The 16795-nt window shown below is 30.9% G+C and overlaps 1 protein-coding gene and 1 non-coding gene across 2 annotated transcripts in view; one reads left to right on the plus strand and one right to left on the minus strand.

Moving 5' to 3' along the window:
* Nucleotides 1–1017: 1017 nt before the first annotated feature.
* Nucleotides 1018–1089, plus strand: TRNAH-GUG (transfer RNA histidin (anticodon GUG)). Its single transcript has one exon. It is a non-coding gene; the product is annotated as a tRNA-His (tRNA).
* A 717-nt stretch (nt 1090–1806) lies between these two features.
* btv (beethoven) overlaps nt 1807–16795 on the minus strand; it is a 65831-nt gene continuing 50842 nt past the window's right edge. The window contains exons 25-34 of the mRNA XM_065499986.1: nt 14985–15087; nt 14607–14839; nt 14262–14484; nt 13836–14188; nt 12542–13515; nt 10417–11750; nt 6775–7931; nt 5933–6151; nt 5565–5876; nt 1807–2138 (exon numbers count right to left, since the gene is read on the minus strand). Of these exons, the coding sequence (XP_065356058.1) occupies nt 1848–2138; nt 5565–5876; nt 5933–6151; nt 6775–7931; nt 10417–11750; nt 12542–13515; nt 13836–14188; nt 14262–14484; nt 14607–14839; nt 14985–15087 (5199 nt within the window). The 3' untranslated portion in view covers nt 1807–1847. The remainder of the gene's footprint in view (nt 2139–5564; nt 5877–5932; nt 6152–6774; nt 7932–10416; nt 11751–12541; nt 13516–13835; nt 14189–14261; nt 14485–14606; nt 14840–14984; nt 15088–16795) is intronic.

Here is a 16795-nt window from a genome sequence, read left to right on the forward strand (position 1 = left end):
TAAGTCAAGTGACAGCGCTTGACTGGTTTTATACTATGTAATACCAGGCCCTAATATACAATATTTTTCATAAATGTTGTAGGTCACAATAAATGTGAAAAAATAAAAGATTTACTTGGTTATATATGAAGAGTTTTATGGAATATTTTTCACTGGCCTACAATGGATACAGAATGCACTGTAGAACGAGTGTATGATGACGAATATGTAGCTATTTCAGGACAAATATGTGTATATGAATTTAATTTAAATATTTCGTATGAAATTTACAACAGTGATGGTTGTTTGTTTCAGAAACCAGACAAGTGCAAACTTTATATTATTTTTTAAATATATGTTAATATAGATAAACAAATGTTTATCAAACTGATACACAAATGAATAACTTTCACAGAAAAAAATATCAATTTTGTAAAATTAGTTTTTAGTTTTCTAGGAAGTTTTCTTTGATTTACTCAAAATCAATAATTTGTTGCTTGATTAATTTTTGAAATAAACGATTCAATTATGAACCGATCCGCACTTTAAGGTGGGTGTTAGACTAATAAAATTGGTCGTTACAAACATTAACACAAACGCATAATACCCTCCCCAATATGTTGGTGTAGGGTATAAAAATTACAACATTTAACATTTTCATATTCTCACTTAAAAGTTTAACGTAATAAAATACTATAAGTTAATTTCTTCAATTCCTATATTTGGCAATTAGAGTTTAATTTTAAGATTTCATATAAAACAAATTAGTTTTCAACTTAGATTTTTTGTTTTGCAATGTTTTTAACTGTTATTTTAATAACATTTCATTCAAAACCTTTCAGTTGTTTATAAAGAAACATATTTTTTTTTGTTTTTTGAATTATTATTATTATCAATGTTTTAGAAAGATTTCATATAGCCGTAAATACAAAGAAAAAAGTGAAAGGATTTGAGACCTATAATTTCGCAAAATTATAGAAAAAACTCATTGGGAATTATTAAATTATATTAAATAACGGTACTTCAAGATTTCACATAGCCGTGATCGTCTAGTGGTTAGGACCCCACGTTGTGGCCGTGGTAACCCAGGTTCGAATCCTGGTCACGGCAATGTTCCTTAGGAAACATTGTCACGGGTGGAATCCTACTTTTTAGTAAATTTTATTAATCTGTTATTTACTTCTAAAGCATTAAAATATTGAACTGATTACCTTTGTAGGAATGCACTCGATTGGATGTGTAATGCACATTTTTCATTGGATTGAACTGTATTTTCCAATCCAAAACGTAAATTTTAAACACATCAATCGGGTTTTTTTTAGTCATATAAAATATATAATTAGGAAAAATGCAGTTTTTCTTTCATAAACAAATAATTGAACGTCTGAGCCTATATGTGACGTTTTTTAAATGTATTCGATCAGCCCAATATGTTGCAGAAAATGATTTCATAATCCATGGAACAATTCTAATTGAATTTATTCATATTTATGATGCAGTCTAATGCAAATGCTACAAAAAAACAATAAAAACTGGGAACAGGTAAATAAATTGAAAAAATTTCCACGACTAAATGTAATAAAATTCCCACGACTAAAAATCGTCGGAAAATAAAATACTTTCTAGCAAATATCCCCATGGTTGTGACATAGGGTTTTGAAAACTACCCGAAAAAAATACCTTTTAAATATCCTTTAACAATAGGTGTACTAGGTGTATACGAAACTCACCAAAAATACAACAATAACCCCAACTAACACAGAAATAATAAAATACCAACAAATGTTTGAAATTAAAATATCCCTTTATTTTAACATTGACGTACTACTTACTATAAACTAAAGTGCTTTAACATTTTTAATTATTTCTTAAAAATTTCCCACTATTAAGGCCGCTCCCGACAGTAAAACTGTATCTGCAGTTTCCGTGGTGGCCACCTCTAGTTCACACAACAGTTTTTCACGTTTAGCATTTGTATAGACGGGCAAATAAGTTGATGATATGGCAGCAGAACTGCCTCTGGATATGGTTTTTAAATCATTCAAACGATTATCTTTTTCTCTGAAAGTAATAATAAATTCCGGAGATTTGTCTTCTTGCGTAAGGACGTCATTAGAGGTTATTATTAATTTTCCATAGCTAAAAACAGCGCCATTTACCTGTGTTGAATTGTGTACAAATTAAAAACAAACAAAGATTAGACACAAACCAAATAGAGGTGAATATTAAAATTGTAATAGATTAGCTATGGTTATAATACAGAGTTGTAATGAACAAAAATAAATGGTACACTGAACAAAAAAAATGCCTTTTTTAGTTTAATCTGTGTTTTGCATATTTAGCTAATAAGGTGTTTAGAGGCCTTAGCTTGTGTAGATGACTAACATCAAAATTAAAGCGGTTGAATTAAGATAAAACCTCTACATGCAGCAGTAAACTTGATCAACCGACACAAATTATTGGTTTGTATACAATTTTAGTTAGATATCGAAATATTTCAAATATTTATAGAGGTTAATGTGTTTTTTGGAAGAGGTCCTTATATGGACTTTATATATAAGATATGGTCAAATATCGACAGATATTCACAAAATCCATTAGTATGGTTTTAGGATATAAATTGCTGATACGGTAATATATTGGTTTAATATCAATATTTGTTAGGTATTTATGAATGTAGTCCCTATATATTAGCCCGATCTAAACACAATTCGGTATAGCGATTTTCATATGTATGAAAATTATTTGTTTCAAACTGTTACCTAATAACGGTATTTTTAAAACGTTTTTGCAAATTTAAGAGATTTTAGAAAGATGGCTTATATGGGGCTATGGTCAAATATGGACCGATATACACAAAATCTATCAGAATGATTTTTGCGTAAATATGACTGATATCTGTAAAATTTTGTTTTAATATCGATATTTATGTAGATTAATGTGTTTTCGGAAGTGGTCCTTATATGGCAGCTATGACCATTTATGGGATTTTTATGTATTTGAATGTTATTTATTCGAATATGCGATTATTTTAAGAGATTTATGAATATGGTCTCGTTACTGATTTTTACCAAATAGCTTAGGACAATGATAAACAATTTTTTATTAATTATTATGTAAAGTTTCGTTGTGTATTTTGGACGTGACTATGTTTTACACAGCCACACAGACGGAAATGACTCAGATGAATATTTCTCAATGTTACAGACGGAATGACAAACTGATATATACCCTCATTCACTCCTTGCAAAATCAAAAACTACTTTTACTTTTTTTTAGTTAAGGGTTAAAAACTTTGTCGTCGCTTGGATGCGAGTAGGATATCTATCAAACCAAATGTTTTGAAACTCAAGACATACATTTATTAAAAAAAGTCAAAAAAGTTTTTGATTTTCAAAAAAAAGTCAAAATTTTGTGTAAGACCCCTTTCACATTAGGCAATTAATTTAGTTGCGCAAGTGTCTCTTGTGTTTGTAGATGTCAGTGGTAAGGTCGGGTTAAGGAGAAGAAAATGTAGCATGTTGTGTTGTTATTGGGCAAGAGACTTGCGCAACTAAATTGCCTAATGTGAAAAGAGGTCTAACTATCCAATAGGACTAACATAAATTGTTTACATTGGTTTGTTAATTTAAGTATAACGTTAATGTTTCTTTTAAAATTAAAACAATGGAAAAGTTAATAGGTGAACGTATTAAACATTCACCCTTATCGTGGTTGGTGTAAACGTCTTACGCCTACTACAGTTTCGTAATAGATTAAAGAAACAGTTTGCATTTTATCTTTGATCTAGTACGAAACTGTCGTTGGCGTATGACGTTTACGCCAACCACGATAAGGGTGAATGTTTAATACGATCACTTATTAACTTTTTCAATGTTTTAATTTTAAAAGAAACATTAACGTTATACTTAAATTAACAAACCAATGTAAAAAAACTTTGAGAGATAGAAGTCAGAAATGCCTTGGGGTCAAGGTTGCCAATTTAGCCATTTTCCAGCTAGATCTAGCGATTTTATTTTCATTTAGCCATACAAAATGGCTAGATTTAATCTAGCCAGAAGATCTAGCCATTTTATTTTGCCTTAGCCATTTTTATTTTATACTTTTTTTTAAACATTTTTGGATTTTTTTAAAAATAAAAAAGTATTTTTTATGAAATGACAAAGAAACAGTATTTTTAAACAAATTCGTCTGTTAATGATTTGATGAGAATATTATTGGTTTTATGAAAACAGGCTTCGAAATTGTTTCCAAAGCAAACACATCAGGCATATTCAATAATCAATTTTGCATTTCTTTAATGGATCCGATTTTGAATGTAAGTGCCCAGAAATTCGTTTAATTTATAAAAAGAAAAAAAATATTGATATTACAATCCAATTGTAATATATTACAATTGGAAGTATATCGTTACGAAAAACGATAACCGGAGATTGAGAAAATGGGGGTTAATCTGCTAAGCCCCATTAATACGAAGTCGGTAAAAATTATTTTTGAAAACTGTCACTGTAACTATTAGTTAACACATAACCAGACTTTGTGGTAATGGGGGCAAGAAATTTAATATTTATGAATTTGTATTCAGTTATTTTTGGGTTTTAGCCAATTCTAGCCATTTTTAATTCAAAATCTAGCCATTTTCTGAGCTGATGAGTTGGCAACCTTGCTTGGGGTACTCATTTGTGCAAATTTCTGCGATGTATTTCTTGAACCCATATTTTAAATCTTGTGCAATTTTATAAAGTATATTTCTATTTGATTAAAATGTCAAATAAAAAAAATAAATTAAACAAAAGCTTTAAAATTGTGTTATTTCAAATTCTAACATTTTCTGATGAAAGTTAAATCTTTGGAACAAATGATGGTAAATATAATTTGGAAGATTTTGCTTATGCCATTCAATAAATCATTCTGCTACAAAGTCACATAATATTCATATGTACAAAAATTTATATTTAAATTAATTTGTATTTCTTGTAAATAAAAGTATACAAAAGCAGCTGTTGCATCAAATGCACCATGAATTCAAGTTATTGAATCTAGTTTAACAAATAAAAGCGAACAAGGTTACGGAAATGTCGTTCTTTATTATTATTACCAATAAAATAAAAATGTTCATCAAAAATTAATTTACATATTCCTACGCACACTCATGGGTTAAGATAAATACAACTCTGCTAAACAAACCCAATTTCAGCCAATCTATTACAACTTGGCAAGCAGACATAATCTCTTACATTAAATGTCAAATGTGGTACCGTGATGTCAATCAAAAACAAAAATTTTTATACAAAAGCAGACAAATTAAGAAAATTGTATTCAAATCAGCAACAAAACAAAAATAATTATTAGAAATTGTAAAATAAAAACAATCAGCAGAAGGTGGTTCAACATTTTATGGCCAAAATGGGAAAGGTATGTGCAAAGAATGTGTAAAAAACACAAAGTGAAAAAATGCAAATCAACTACAAACATCTTTATCAATGAACCAAAAAATGCTGAAACATTGGAAATTTAAATAAAAATGCATTTTATGAATAAAAAGCCGGAATAAGTAATTAAGATATTTTGGTATTGTGACTTACCTGTAAAGGTTTAAATTTTAGCTGCACTTGCTTTGCACTGTTACTGTGGTGCGTCTTTTCCGAGGTTAGACTATGAGACTCCAGAGTTAAATTTTTAGAGGAAATTTGTTGTTTATGTGAGTTGATAAGTTTTAAAGCCGATATAAGTGTCTGGCAATTGTAGACTGTGGTTAAGTCAATTTCCTCAATGAAATCCAAGTGTTGCATGGTGCGATAGCGGGATTCTGTATTAGAGGCTCTATGCATAAAAGCTTTTATATAGTCTAAAGCGGTTGTTGGACCACACCACAAACGTTGCCATTTGAGGGGAACCTATAGGAATGTTTAATTTAAAGGGTATGGTATTTTTTTATTATAAGTTAACTTACTTGATTCGAGGCTAATGTATTGATCATTTCTATATTTTCTGTATGCTGGGAATTGTTTTGTTGTTCTTTCAGACTGCTGTACACTTGGCTTAGGGTATTATGTATCATTTGATATCCCTCACCGGCCAATTTCAGTTCCGTATGTATAAAAACCAACCAAGGATTGGATGATTTTTGATCTTCGCTTACCTCCTGGGCGGTTACGTTTATGGAACAGTTCTGTAAAGAAGAAATTAAAAATAAACCAATGTAAATAATGCATAGTAAAGAGTGTGTTATTAAATGTAGTAAAATTTTGCATCACTGATGCCACGACTTGCAAACTTTTGCAACATATAACTGAATTATGCATTGGTTGCACAAATTTTGCGGCATCACGGCCAACAATTTGTATTAGAAAACGTTTGACCTAAAGCTATGATGGTAAATATGCTTTTTCGAACTCTAAACCTTATATTTGCGACATCACGGTCAACAATTTGTATCAGAAAACGTTTGACATAAGCTATGATGGTAAATATGCTTTTTCGAACTCTAAACCTTATATTTGCAGCAGTGATGCAATATTACTGCATTTACGAACGCACCCCAATACACAAAATGTCTGGCTGTTTATGTCTATTGTTTTTTCGAGACATACATACTTAAAAATTCATGAAATAAGTTTCCAAAACATTAATTTAGAATACTTCCAGACATATCTAAATTTCAAAGCAATGTTCTAAATATCATTGTAATTTATTGTAATAGGATATCCAAAAATATGATCTTATAGTAAAAATGAGAACAATAAATAACTATTTATCCTTTAGGTAATGCTCTGCTAATAATATTTTTCTTACCTGTGCCAATTTTCGCCACAAAGCCAGCAGAGGCTTAATTTGTTTTTCCAAATTCTGCTGATTCATCTCATTATCACTGCCCAAGCCAAAGTAAGACACTCTTAGTTCTCTCATAATCTCTAGGCCATAATCAATTTCTCTGCTTACATTGGACTTCTTGGAAAGTTTAAATAACTCCGGCTCATCTTGTGCCGGCAACTTGGCCAAAGCATTTAAATAATCTGACCATTGTGTACTAGTGGGTATAGTAACTCTACCCTCTAAAGGTGCCCATCTAGAACTCAAGGATTCATTGTTGAAAAATTCTTGCAAATATTTCTGTAATACAAGCAAATCCCTTAAGTTATTAATGCGGCCACCAAAAGCTACATTTTCATTTAATTTTTGCATTATTTGCCAATCAATCCGACCACCCAACATTAGAGCATCCAACCACTTCATTAGCTGAAGGGCCGCCTTGAGATCAGCTTCACCAAACTCATATTTCTGGGACCAGCCTTGTGGTATAAAACGTCTACGTTCTTGTATAACAGATAGAGCTATAAATAACACTACTCTTATCTTCATTAGTTTCGATTCTTTAAGTATGCTTCTATCCTGTTCCATTGCGGCATAATTTTGCAACATTCGTTTGGCCTTTTGCTTAATACCAGCCGGGTACTCGTATAAAACTTTAACAAATTTATACATAACAGCCTCACTAAAGCCTTGCGTAGATTCACAAATCAACCATAAACGAAAATCGGGATGTTTTTTTACTTCACCAAATTCCCGTTCGAGTTCTAGCAACCAGTAGGGTACTAAGTGTACATTTTTAACACATATCCATTTGCCCAATTCAGCTGAAAGTTTAATAACTTCCATAGCTTTCTTCTCCATACCTTTGCCTATGGAAATTTCCTGATATTTATCTTTGCCTTTGGTGCGTACCGCCACACTTAATATTTCCGCGGCGGGATCATTTTCGGTTTGTGTAATCATTAGTATTGGTCTTTCCGCTGAACTTTCTTCTACCAATTGTTCAATGGTGGGTTGTTGTAGGGATTCAATGGATATGCCCAACATTTCTTCTGCAGTTAGTTTCATATAATGGGTTACTAGATCGGGTCTTATGATTAGGGATATCAAAAGTTTTTCAAAACTAGTAATGGTGGTTACTGGAAATAAAAATTACAAACAAAATTTAGATTTTCAGAAAAAAGTTTAAAATATTTGAAGGATTTTTGTTATTCTTTAAATAACTTTGTTCCAAATCGTTTATTTGGAAAAATGAAAGCTGATTTACAGTGATTGACAATACAAATATTGGTATTTTTGTTTAGTATTTTATGAATATATCATGAAATACACCAAGGAACACATACATAAGTCTGTTGGACATTTCCATTTATATTCTTTTATATTGCGGAAAACTCGTGATTTTGTTCACGATTAAATTTTTGGAAAAAACTAGAAAAGTTTTTAATAATAGTTTTTTTTTTAAAACCAACTTTTCTCAACATTTATGGGATTATCTTTCAAACGCGATGTCATCCGATCGGCACTAAGGTTAGTCCTATTGGATAGTAGTTTGGACATAATTTTTCAACAAGATCGATCAAGAACTCTCTTTACTATCTATTCTTCAATCATTCGAAAAAAAAAAAAAAATTATTTTTTACTTTTTTTTTGCTCAAAGGAAATCTTAGGTCTTTAGAGCTTTTTTGCCCAAAAAAAAAACGTTTTTGATTTTGCAAAAAAAAAAAAAATAAAAATCAAGAAGTTATAAAACATTTATTTTGATAGATATCCAACTCACATCGCACTAAGCTACCAAAAACCTCTTAAAGCAAAGGACATTTGGAAGACATCGGTTTCAAAAGTTGTGTCACCTGAGATGAAAACTTCATATATATTTCTTTTATACTTTAACATTTTGTTTTGTTGTAATATTGAGAATAAGTTTATGTATTTAAACTATAAAACTAATACTAGCTTGAAAATAGTAAAATTTATAGTAAGTTTAGTTCCTTTATGTGTTGGAATTCTGAGTATTAGCATCATCTGATACAATTTTCCGTTAAATAATTTTTTTTTTCTTATTTATAAAAATGTTCGATTTTGTAAAATATTAATTTATTTTAACAAAGGCTAATTGTAGTTTTTGTTTTATATTTACAGCATATAAATCAGAGCTTAAGATAGATACATCATCTGCAAAAATTGTTGTTGTGCTGTAGGAAAACGATGGCAATGTTAATATGACTGTATATAAAACTGGTGATAAACAGAAACATCCCAGCATTTACAGGAGCTTCACGTGAACTTGTTTTTCGAAAATAATCATCTGTCACTAAGAAAATTTAGTATAATTTTGATTATTTCGAGATTTTAACTTGTAAATCACAGAATCAAATGCCACACAGAATCAAATGCTAATTTAATGTCAAGAATAATCATACCCGTTGATTTTTTGAATTAATTTACGAATTAATTTTGAACCAATTTTTTAATTTTGAGTAATGTGCTGTTTTTCTATAGCGAACGAGTACTTTGAGTGGAAATTTAACATGTGTTTTGTTATTGTAACAAAAACAAAATACATGTAAAACGTCCACTCTAAACGCTCATTCGCTATAGAAAAACAGCACATAATAGTTTGGATTAGGGTTGTCATTCGAATATTCTAGGAAAACAATTATTTTTATTCGAATGAATAACATTTATGAGTCGAATAACTTTCGATTATTCGAACAAATTTAATTTCAAGTAAAATTTAAAAAAAATATTTTATTTAAATAGAAATATTGATGAAAAAATTTCAAATGTTCATCCTTGGAAATTGCTTTAACTACTACTTCTACAGGATGAGTCCATAAATGGACTAGACGTCGTGAAGTAGTGCTGGCTGGACAGTTGAATAAGTGTGGGTGTCTTGTGGACCCTGACCACATTCTGGGCATAAGACGAGGTCGGCTCGGTACAGACTTAATGCTTGTTGCTGATCTTATTTGTCTCAGAACGACTCTTGTTTTACGCGGCAGAATCTTCCCGGCATCTGCTATTGGTGATGGGCGACCTCCAAGTACAATATTCATACGGTATTCTGCTACAGCGGAACTGATGGTGTATCTATGAATGTCGTTCAAAGAAGCGATCAAATGAATCCAGCACATACCTCTGTATGCTCTCCTTCTCTCCTTGTTTAATTGTTTATTATTAATTAGAAAATAATTAAAAAAAACTATTGCAGTCGTACAATTCAAGGTTTTCGTTTTTAAGTTAGTTTCATAATCTTCTGATATTGGTGTTTTAATCGAAAGGCGATTGGAAAATTAATGTATAAAGTCGTTTAAACTTTATGAATTAGTGGTTTTGTTTCATTGAGTTAATTTAATCCAAATTTTTGTTTATATAAACTATTTTTTTTTTAATTTTAATAAAAAAAATAAAAATTATTAATTGAATATTTTTATTCTGAATCGAATAAAAAGTCTATATTTTCTTCCATTATTTGCATAATTTTGTATGACTGAAACCTTTAGTGTTTTGAAAACTAAAAATCATTAATTTGCAATGCAAGGTTTTAAATTGCCATTTTGTCAGAAATATAAAATGTTGAATAAATACTATAGCAATGATAAAAAATTAAATTTGTCTCACCTGGTATTTCCGACGATTTACCCTCCTTAAAACCACTCCAAATTGTAAAATTATGTAATTGCAGTTTTTCTTCTAAATCTGGCTTTTGATTAATCAACACCTGCAATTTCAAGGCTGCCTCTTTGCCAAATGTCTCCACAAATTGTGTTCTACCAAAACCAGCACTACTTATAGAACTGGCTTCCGCACCAGCCATAAAATTCGTAACAAATAATTCCCATTCAGCATCTTTAATGCGTTCCTTATAGGCTGTGCGGCACACATATAAAGCTAACGACAAGTGTCTATCTTTCTGTATAGATCTAGCCAAATATTGAAAACATTCTCGAACTAATTGACTGTAAAATTTCAATTCTATTTGGGCAGAAGAATTATGTCCACCAATATCATGCAATTCCAAAGCATTTAGAAATAGTTTTATAAACACTATAGAAGACAATTCATAGCAGCTGGTTAGATTAATATAAAACAAAGAAGCCTTGGAGCATAGTTCTCTTAAAGCTGTATAGTCAGCCAATAAAGTGCTTTTTATATGAGAACTTTCCTTTAAGGACTTGTCTATAATACTGCTGCTTTCTTTGACTTCATTTAATGTTTTCAATAACTTTTCATTTTTCAATATATCTCCTTGAGCCAAGGACAGCTCTTCCAGTAGTTTATCTTCTAGCTCCAGACGTTGTTTCAGCAAAACACCTTCATTTTTCAATAGTTCCACACGTTTTTGTTCTAGCTCGGGATTTTTCATTATAATAGCCTTGGACATTAGTTGATCACTTAAGCCCACCGCAGTTACTGTGAAGGGTATACAGCTGATATAGGCAAATGTTTCTGCTTCTATGCTTAATTTGTGTGTCTTGGTTACTAAAACCAGCTGAAAGTTGTCATGTAAATCAACCATTTTATTGCCCACTTCTATTTGTTTCTTATTAAATTTCATATAAACTTTATTTGTTATCAATTGCATTAGCGGTGGTCTCATTTCCTGGCAGTCTTCCACTATAAATATTTTGCCAAATCTCACTGCCAATTCCAGGGAATATGACAGTTTTTGATTATTTTGTGATACAACTTCAAAAGGTCGCTCCTTAGAGTGTAAATATTCCTTAAGCCAATTCAATGCGGTTTCTGTGGGATCCAATAACAAGGGTGTGGGATAAGAGCCAAATGGTAAAGCTAGCATTTGCCTTAATACAGCAGCATTCTCTATGATCTGGGCATCTCTAGCCAAACCCATGCTTTCCCAGATAATTTGTTCTTGGTCGGTAAGCAAATTTTTGTGTAAATGAAAAGATTCTTTCAATTGCAGCTCGGTGGTTAGCTTATTGAGAGATGAACTGAAATGTGAGAGAAATAATGACTCAAGTTAATTTTAAATTATGATTTCGGAAAAACGGTGAATCAAATACCAATTTTTATACCCTTTACCACAGAGTAATATCCACATTTTTCATTTGCGACCCAAGTTGGACTTTTGACAAAACGACTTAAGTGTAATTTTTCAATTTTTTCAGGATAGCGCAAAAACTGTTGAATTGATTGATAATTATTTTATTATTTGTCCTTGGAAAACTTTATTATTTGTCTCAAAGAATTATGCAAAGCTTTCGAAATAATTTAAGGACAAATAATGAAAAAATTATCGATCAATTCAACAGTTTTTGCGATCACCTGAAATTTGAAAATTACACTTAAGTTGTTTTGTCAAAAGTCTACAGATATATATACTTTGGATCATTGTTGATATCGTAGTCAATATAGCCATGTCAGTTTGTCCGTCTGTATGTTGAAATCAACTTTCCAAAGCCCCCAAATAACTTACAAACGTGATTGATACATTAATATATTGGGTATAGTCCTAGTTCGGTAGCTATTTAAAATTGAGGAATTCACTATACAAATTGCTGAGATGTAAGACAAAAAACCACGACGACCTTTCTCCATTTTTTTTTTACCAAAAATTGTTTGTTCTAATTTTTTTTCCCACCCAAACATTCTTTTGCACAAAAATTTTCTTTTGTTAATTTTGTTTCAATATTTATCATAAAATATACGTTGGTGAGGGGTATATAAGATTCGGCACAGCCGAATATAAGAGTCTTACATGTTTTAAATAATTATTTACTACCTTCTTTCCTTCAGCGACATATGCGAATAGTAATTTAAGGCCAACGCTATTAACAAGGACTTGGTATCCAAAGTTTTATAGGTCACATTATATTCCTCCAATTGCATGCTCCATGTTTGATACTCCGAACTCAATTGCTCTACCAAAACTTCAGCCGCCGTTAAGGTATTCCGTGCCTCTTCTAACTTCAATTCCAATACAGCTGCCTCTTGGGTGTAAGCATTCAGTTTAGCCGACAACTGTTTAACTCTATTGTCCACATCATCTAGCCCCGTCATTAGAGACTGCATTTCATCCTCGGCCACATCTAAATTCTTTTGCAGTTCCTTTTGTTCCCTCTCCAATGGCTTAATGCTTTGTATAACCTTGGAATATCTAACACTAGCCTTTACCCAAGCTGCTAAGGGTGCTGCAGCCACCGAAGCTCTTTTGGCATTTTTCATTTCAAAAGAATCCGCTTTATTGGCCAACAGCTTGACAACAGCCTCACAATTTTCGGGACTTATACGTGCAGGATCAAGAGACCTAATGTCTTCTTTAACACCTCTTTTGGCCAAAAATGTTTTCATGCTATTCCATGAGGTATCGCGTATGCCCATTAAACGTAACACACCCTCCAAAATATCTCTTATGGTCTCGGGTGGTGCTCTTAGGCTTCTTATTTCGGATAAGGCTTCCGATTTTATTTGACCAACAGCGGCTGAAGCTTCTGCCAATATCGGTTCTACTTCGGCCAATTCCTCTTGTATTTCCTTTTGTCTCTCTTTGAGTTTCTCACTGCTTACTTGTGTTTTCTTTTTCAATTCCAACATGCTGGATTTTTGTTCATTGGCATTTCTCATGGTCGAGGAAATCATTTCCAAGGCTTCATTGGCCAATTTACGTTTTTCCGCCAAGGCCACTTCCTGTTTGGAGGCATTTGATTTCAGAGTATCAACGACAGCATGAGCAGAGGCAAGTTTGTCGACACCGTGCTGTTGAAAGAGAAATATTATATGATTAGATACGAGTTAAATAGAGTTTGAAAGCAGTGGTCGGAACTCATAGCCACTAGGGGCAGAACATAATCGTTATTTATCAAATAAGAAACAAATATAACAATCAATAACTTATCAGACTACAGTAGAGAATGAAGTTGATTAATTATTATTAAAAAGGGATCAGTTCTCCTTATGCCGACCACTGTTTCCAATTTTAACCACACTTAAATCACATCTTTAGACATCAAATAATGTTGACTTTGACAATTTATTTTAAATGAAAGGAAATTATATAAAATTCTTTTAATTATTACCTGCAACTTCTCCAATCTTTTATTAATATCCTTTGACAAATTACAGTAGATATAATAATACGATTTAATCAATTGATAGAACCTTAAAGATGCCTGCTGTTGCAGTAAATTATCCAATATCTCCGAAAAATAACTAGAAACAGGAACTTTCTCCTTCAAAGCCACATTTCCAGGAAATTCACTTAAAACTTCCACATACTTCTTAGGCAACATATGAAAAGTCTCTACGGAAGTGCCTCTAAGATACAGTATATCCATGTTTCTATATAAAGCTGGATATTTAGCAAAATATTCCTCAATTTTACAATTCATAGGATCCAAACAAATAATCAAATGAAGATTTTCCTGGGCTCCTAAAAAATACCAAAACAAAAATATCATAATGCTTTAATAATTCGAATAGTTTTCTGTTTTCTATTTTCGTACTTTTCATAAAATATGATCCTATTGTATCCTGATAGCCCTCCAATTGTGCTGCATGCTTTAGTGAACTGGCAATAGACTCTAAATCATCGCCAAATAAATCCAATATTTCACTTTCCTCCAAAATCGCTTCAATGGGTTTCATTATGTCCGGCACATAGGAGAGCCAACAATGTTCTATTATCAAACAGGTGCATTGATTTTCTAAGGCAGCTACTTGCATGGCCTGCAAATGTGGCCAAAACAGCAAACCGTAACAGAGTAGGAAGAAAACAAAAAAACAATACAATTCAGTTTTTCAGTCTACTATATTCTCAACCTATCTAGTTGTGTGTAAATGTTATTTACCAATTTCAAATCATTGTAAAAATCTATTAGAGCATAATTACAACCACCCTGCAGCAATTGGATTTTAGCCTGTTGCATTGTGGCTGCTGCATAAACACAATCCATTTGTCTTTCTCCAGCCGCTCCCACCATTAGTATGTGTGTGTTATTGCGTGCCAACAAACGTGCAACTTTCGCTGTTTGTTCCAGTAATTCTTTTGTTACCGGTGCATCGATGATAAAACTTTCCGAGTCTGTTGTGGGCGAAAAAAAAAAATAGCATTAACAATTTATTGTTTGCATGTTTGTTTGTTAGTTTTTTCTTTTTGATCACATTTGTAAGGTTTTCAGGGCTGGTATTTGTGTGGTATTTTCTTTACGTTTCCATTCTATACTTACTGCAAATAGTAATTTGTTTTTGAACTTCCTCCAGCCATTCATCATGTTGTAAGGTTTGCAATTCAGCATTGTGTTTTGTAGTTTTTGGTACAAAATAAATTTTCTACAAGATAACAAAGAAATTTGTATTTAAAGGGATGCATTTATTTTAGAAATGGCTAACAGGTGATGTGCAAATAGGAATATTAGGTAAAATTATGTTTAAGAATTTTGGGTGATGTTCACATCATCAAATAAAAGGGAAAATAACGTAACACCACTTTTCATAAGTTTATAGGAGAACTAGAAATATACGTATTTTATATAAAAAAAATATTTTTTTTTTGTGTTCTACTTTATTTTGAATTGTTGTTTTGTAAAACCAAAATAACGTATCGTCAATATAAATTTGAATGAAAAAATAAAAACTTATAAAAATATGTTTTTCATTTTAAATTAAAGCGTTATAAATATTTTTGATGTTTTGTATTTGTTTTAATTACTTACAACTACTTATTTTAACTAAAAAAGGTTCTTCATTAAATTTTCATAAAGACTGCAACAAATATTCAATTCGAACAAATTTATTAGAAAACAAGCAAGAGAGCTATATTCTGTGCCGAATCTTATATACCCTTCACCAAATTATACTTCAAATATAAATATTTTTAGGTAAACAAAATTAATTTTTGTTTTTTTAGTTTTTTGTGAATTTTTTTTTTTTTTCGAATTGTTATTTAAAATTTTTTAAATTGAAAATCTTTTTTTTTTAATTTTAAAATATTTTTTTTTTAATTTAAAAAAAAATTTAATGGTTTTTTAAGTTTTTTTTGGTGAACAAAATTCTGGTTAAAATTTTTTTTTCGATTTTGACCCATTGTAGGACCAACTTACTATATGGTCTTATATACGTACGAATTTTTTGATGATATGTTGTATTGAATTTTAGGTGACGATATATTCTGGATCCTTATAAATTTCTGAATCCCTTAAATAACTTACATACCTGATTAGTATAAAAATATACAGTGTTTGACAAAACAATGGAAACTTTTCTAAATATTCCATATGTCTAAAATATTTTTTAAAAATAAAATTTTTTTTTTTAGTTTTTTACTTGTATAGTTGTTTTTTATATAAATTAACTGAAAAACAAACAACATAATTATATTCTGAAAAAAGGGAACAAAATTAAAAATATTCACTATTTCGCTACTGACAAAACAATGGAAACTTTGAAACTTCTGCAAGAAAGAAGTGTAAAACGAAAATAATATTTAAAAGAACGATGTAAAAAGCATCCTGTTTACAGTTATTTTATTTGATTTTTAAATTCTGGTAATTTTTCACAATTTCTTTTTTTAAGTTTTTCGCATAATGCTTTTTTTCAAAGTTAACGAAAATGGCTAAAGTTATTATTTGTGAAGACTTAAAAAATAAAATAATTAACCATTTTAAAGCTGGTTTAAATCAAAAAAGTATCTGTGACAAATATTCAATAAATAAATCAGCAGTTTCAAAAATTATAAAGAAATTTCGTGAGACCGGTTCTGTAAAAACTCAACATTTAGGTGGAAGACCTCGTAAGACTACTCCTAGACAAGATAATTTAATAGCGAAAGCGTTCAAGAAATTCCCAAAAATAACTCCTCGAGAGGTTGTTAATAGCCTAAAATTAGAAATAAGTACCCGAACAGTTAGTCGCAGGGCAAATGAGGCTTGTCTTGGTTGTTATCGTCCTGTGAAAAAACCACTCATTTCTAAAAAGAGCCGTTCTGCTCGTCTACAATTTACCAGGGATCATTTAAACTGGTCGATACAGAAATGGAATA

This window comes from Calliphora vicina, chromosome 2, assembly GCF_958450345.1.
Source record: "Calliphora vicina chromosome 2, idCalVici1.1, whole genome shotgun sequence".
Lineage (NCBI taxonomy): Eukaryota > Metazoa > Arthropoda > Insecta > Diptera > Calliphoridae > Calliphora > Calliphora vicina.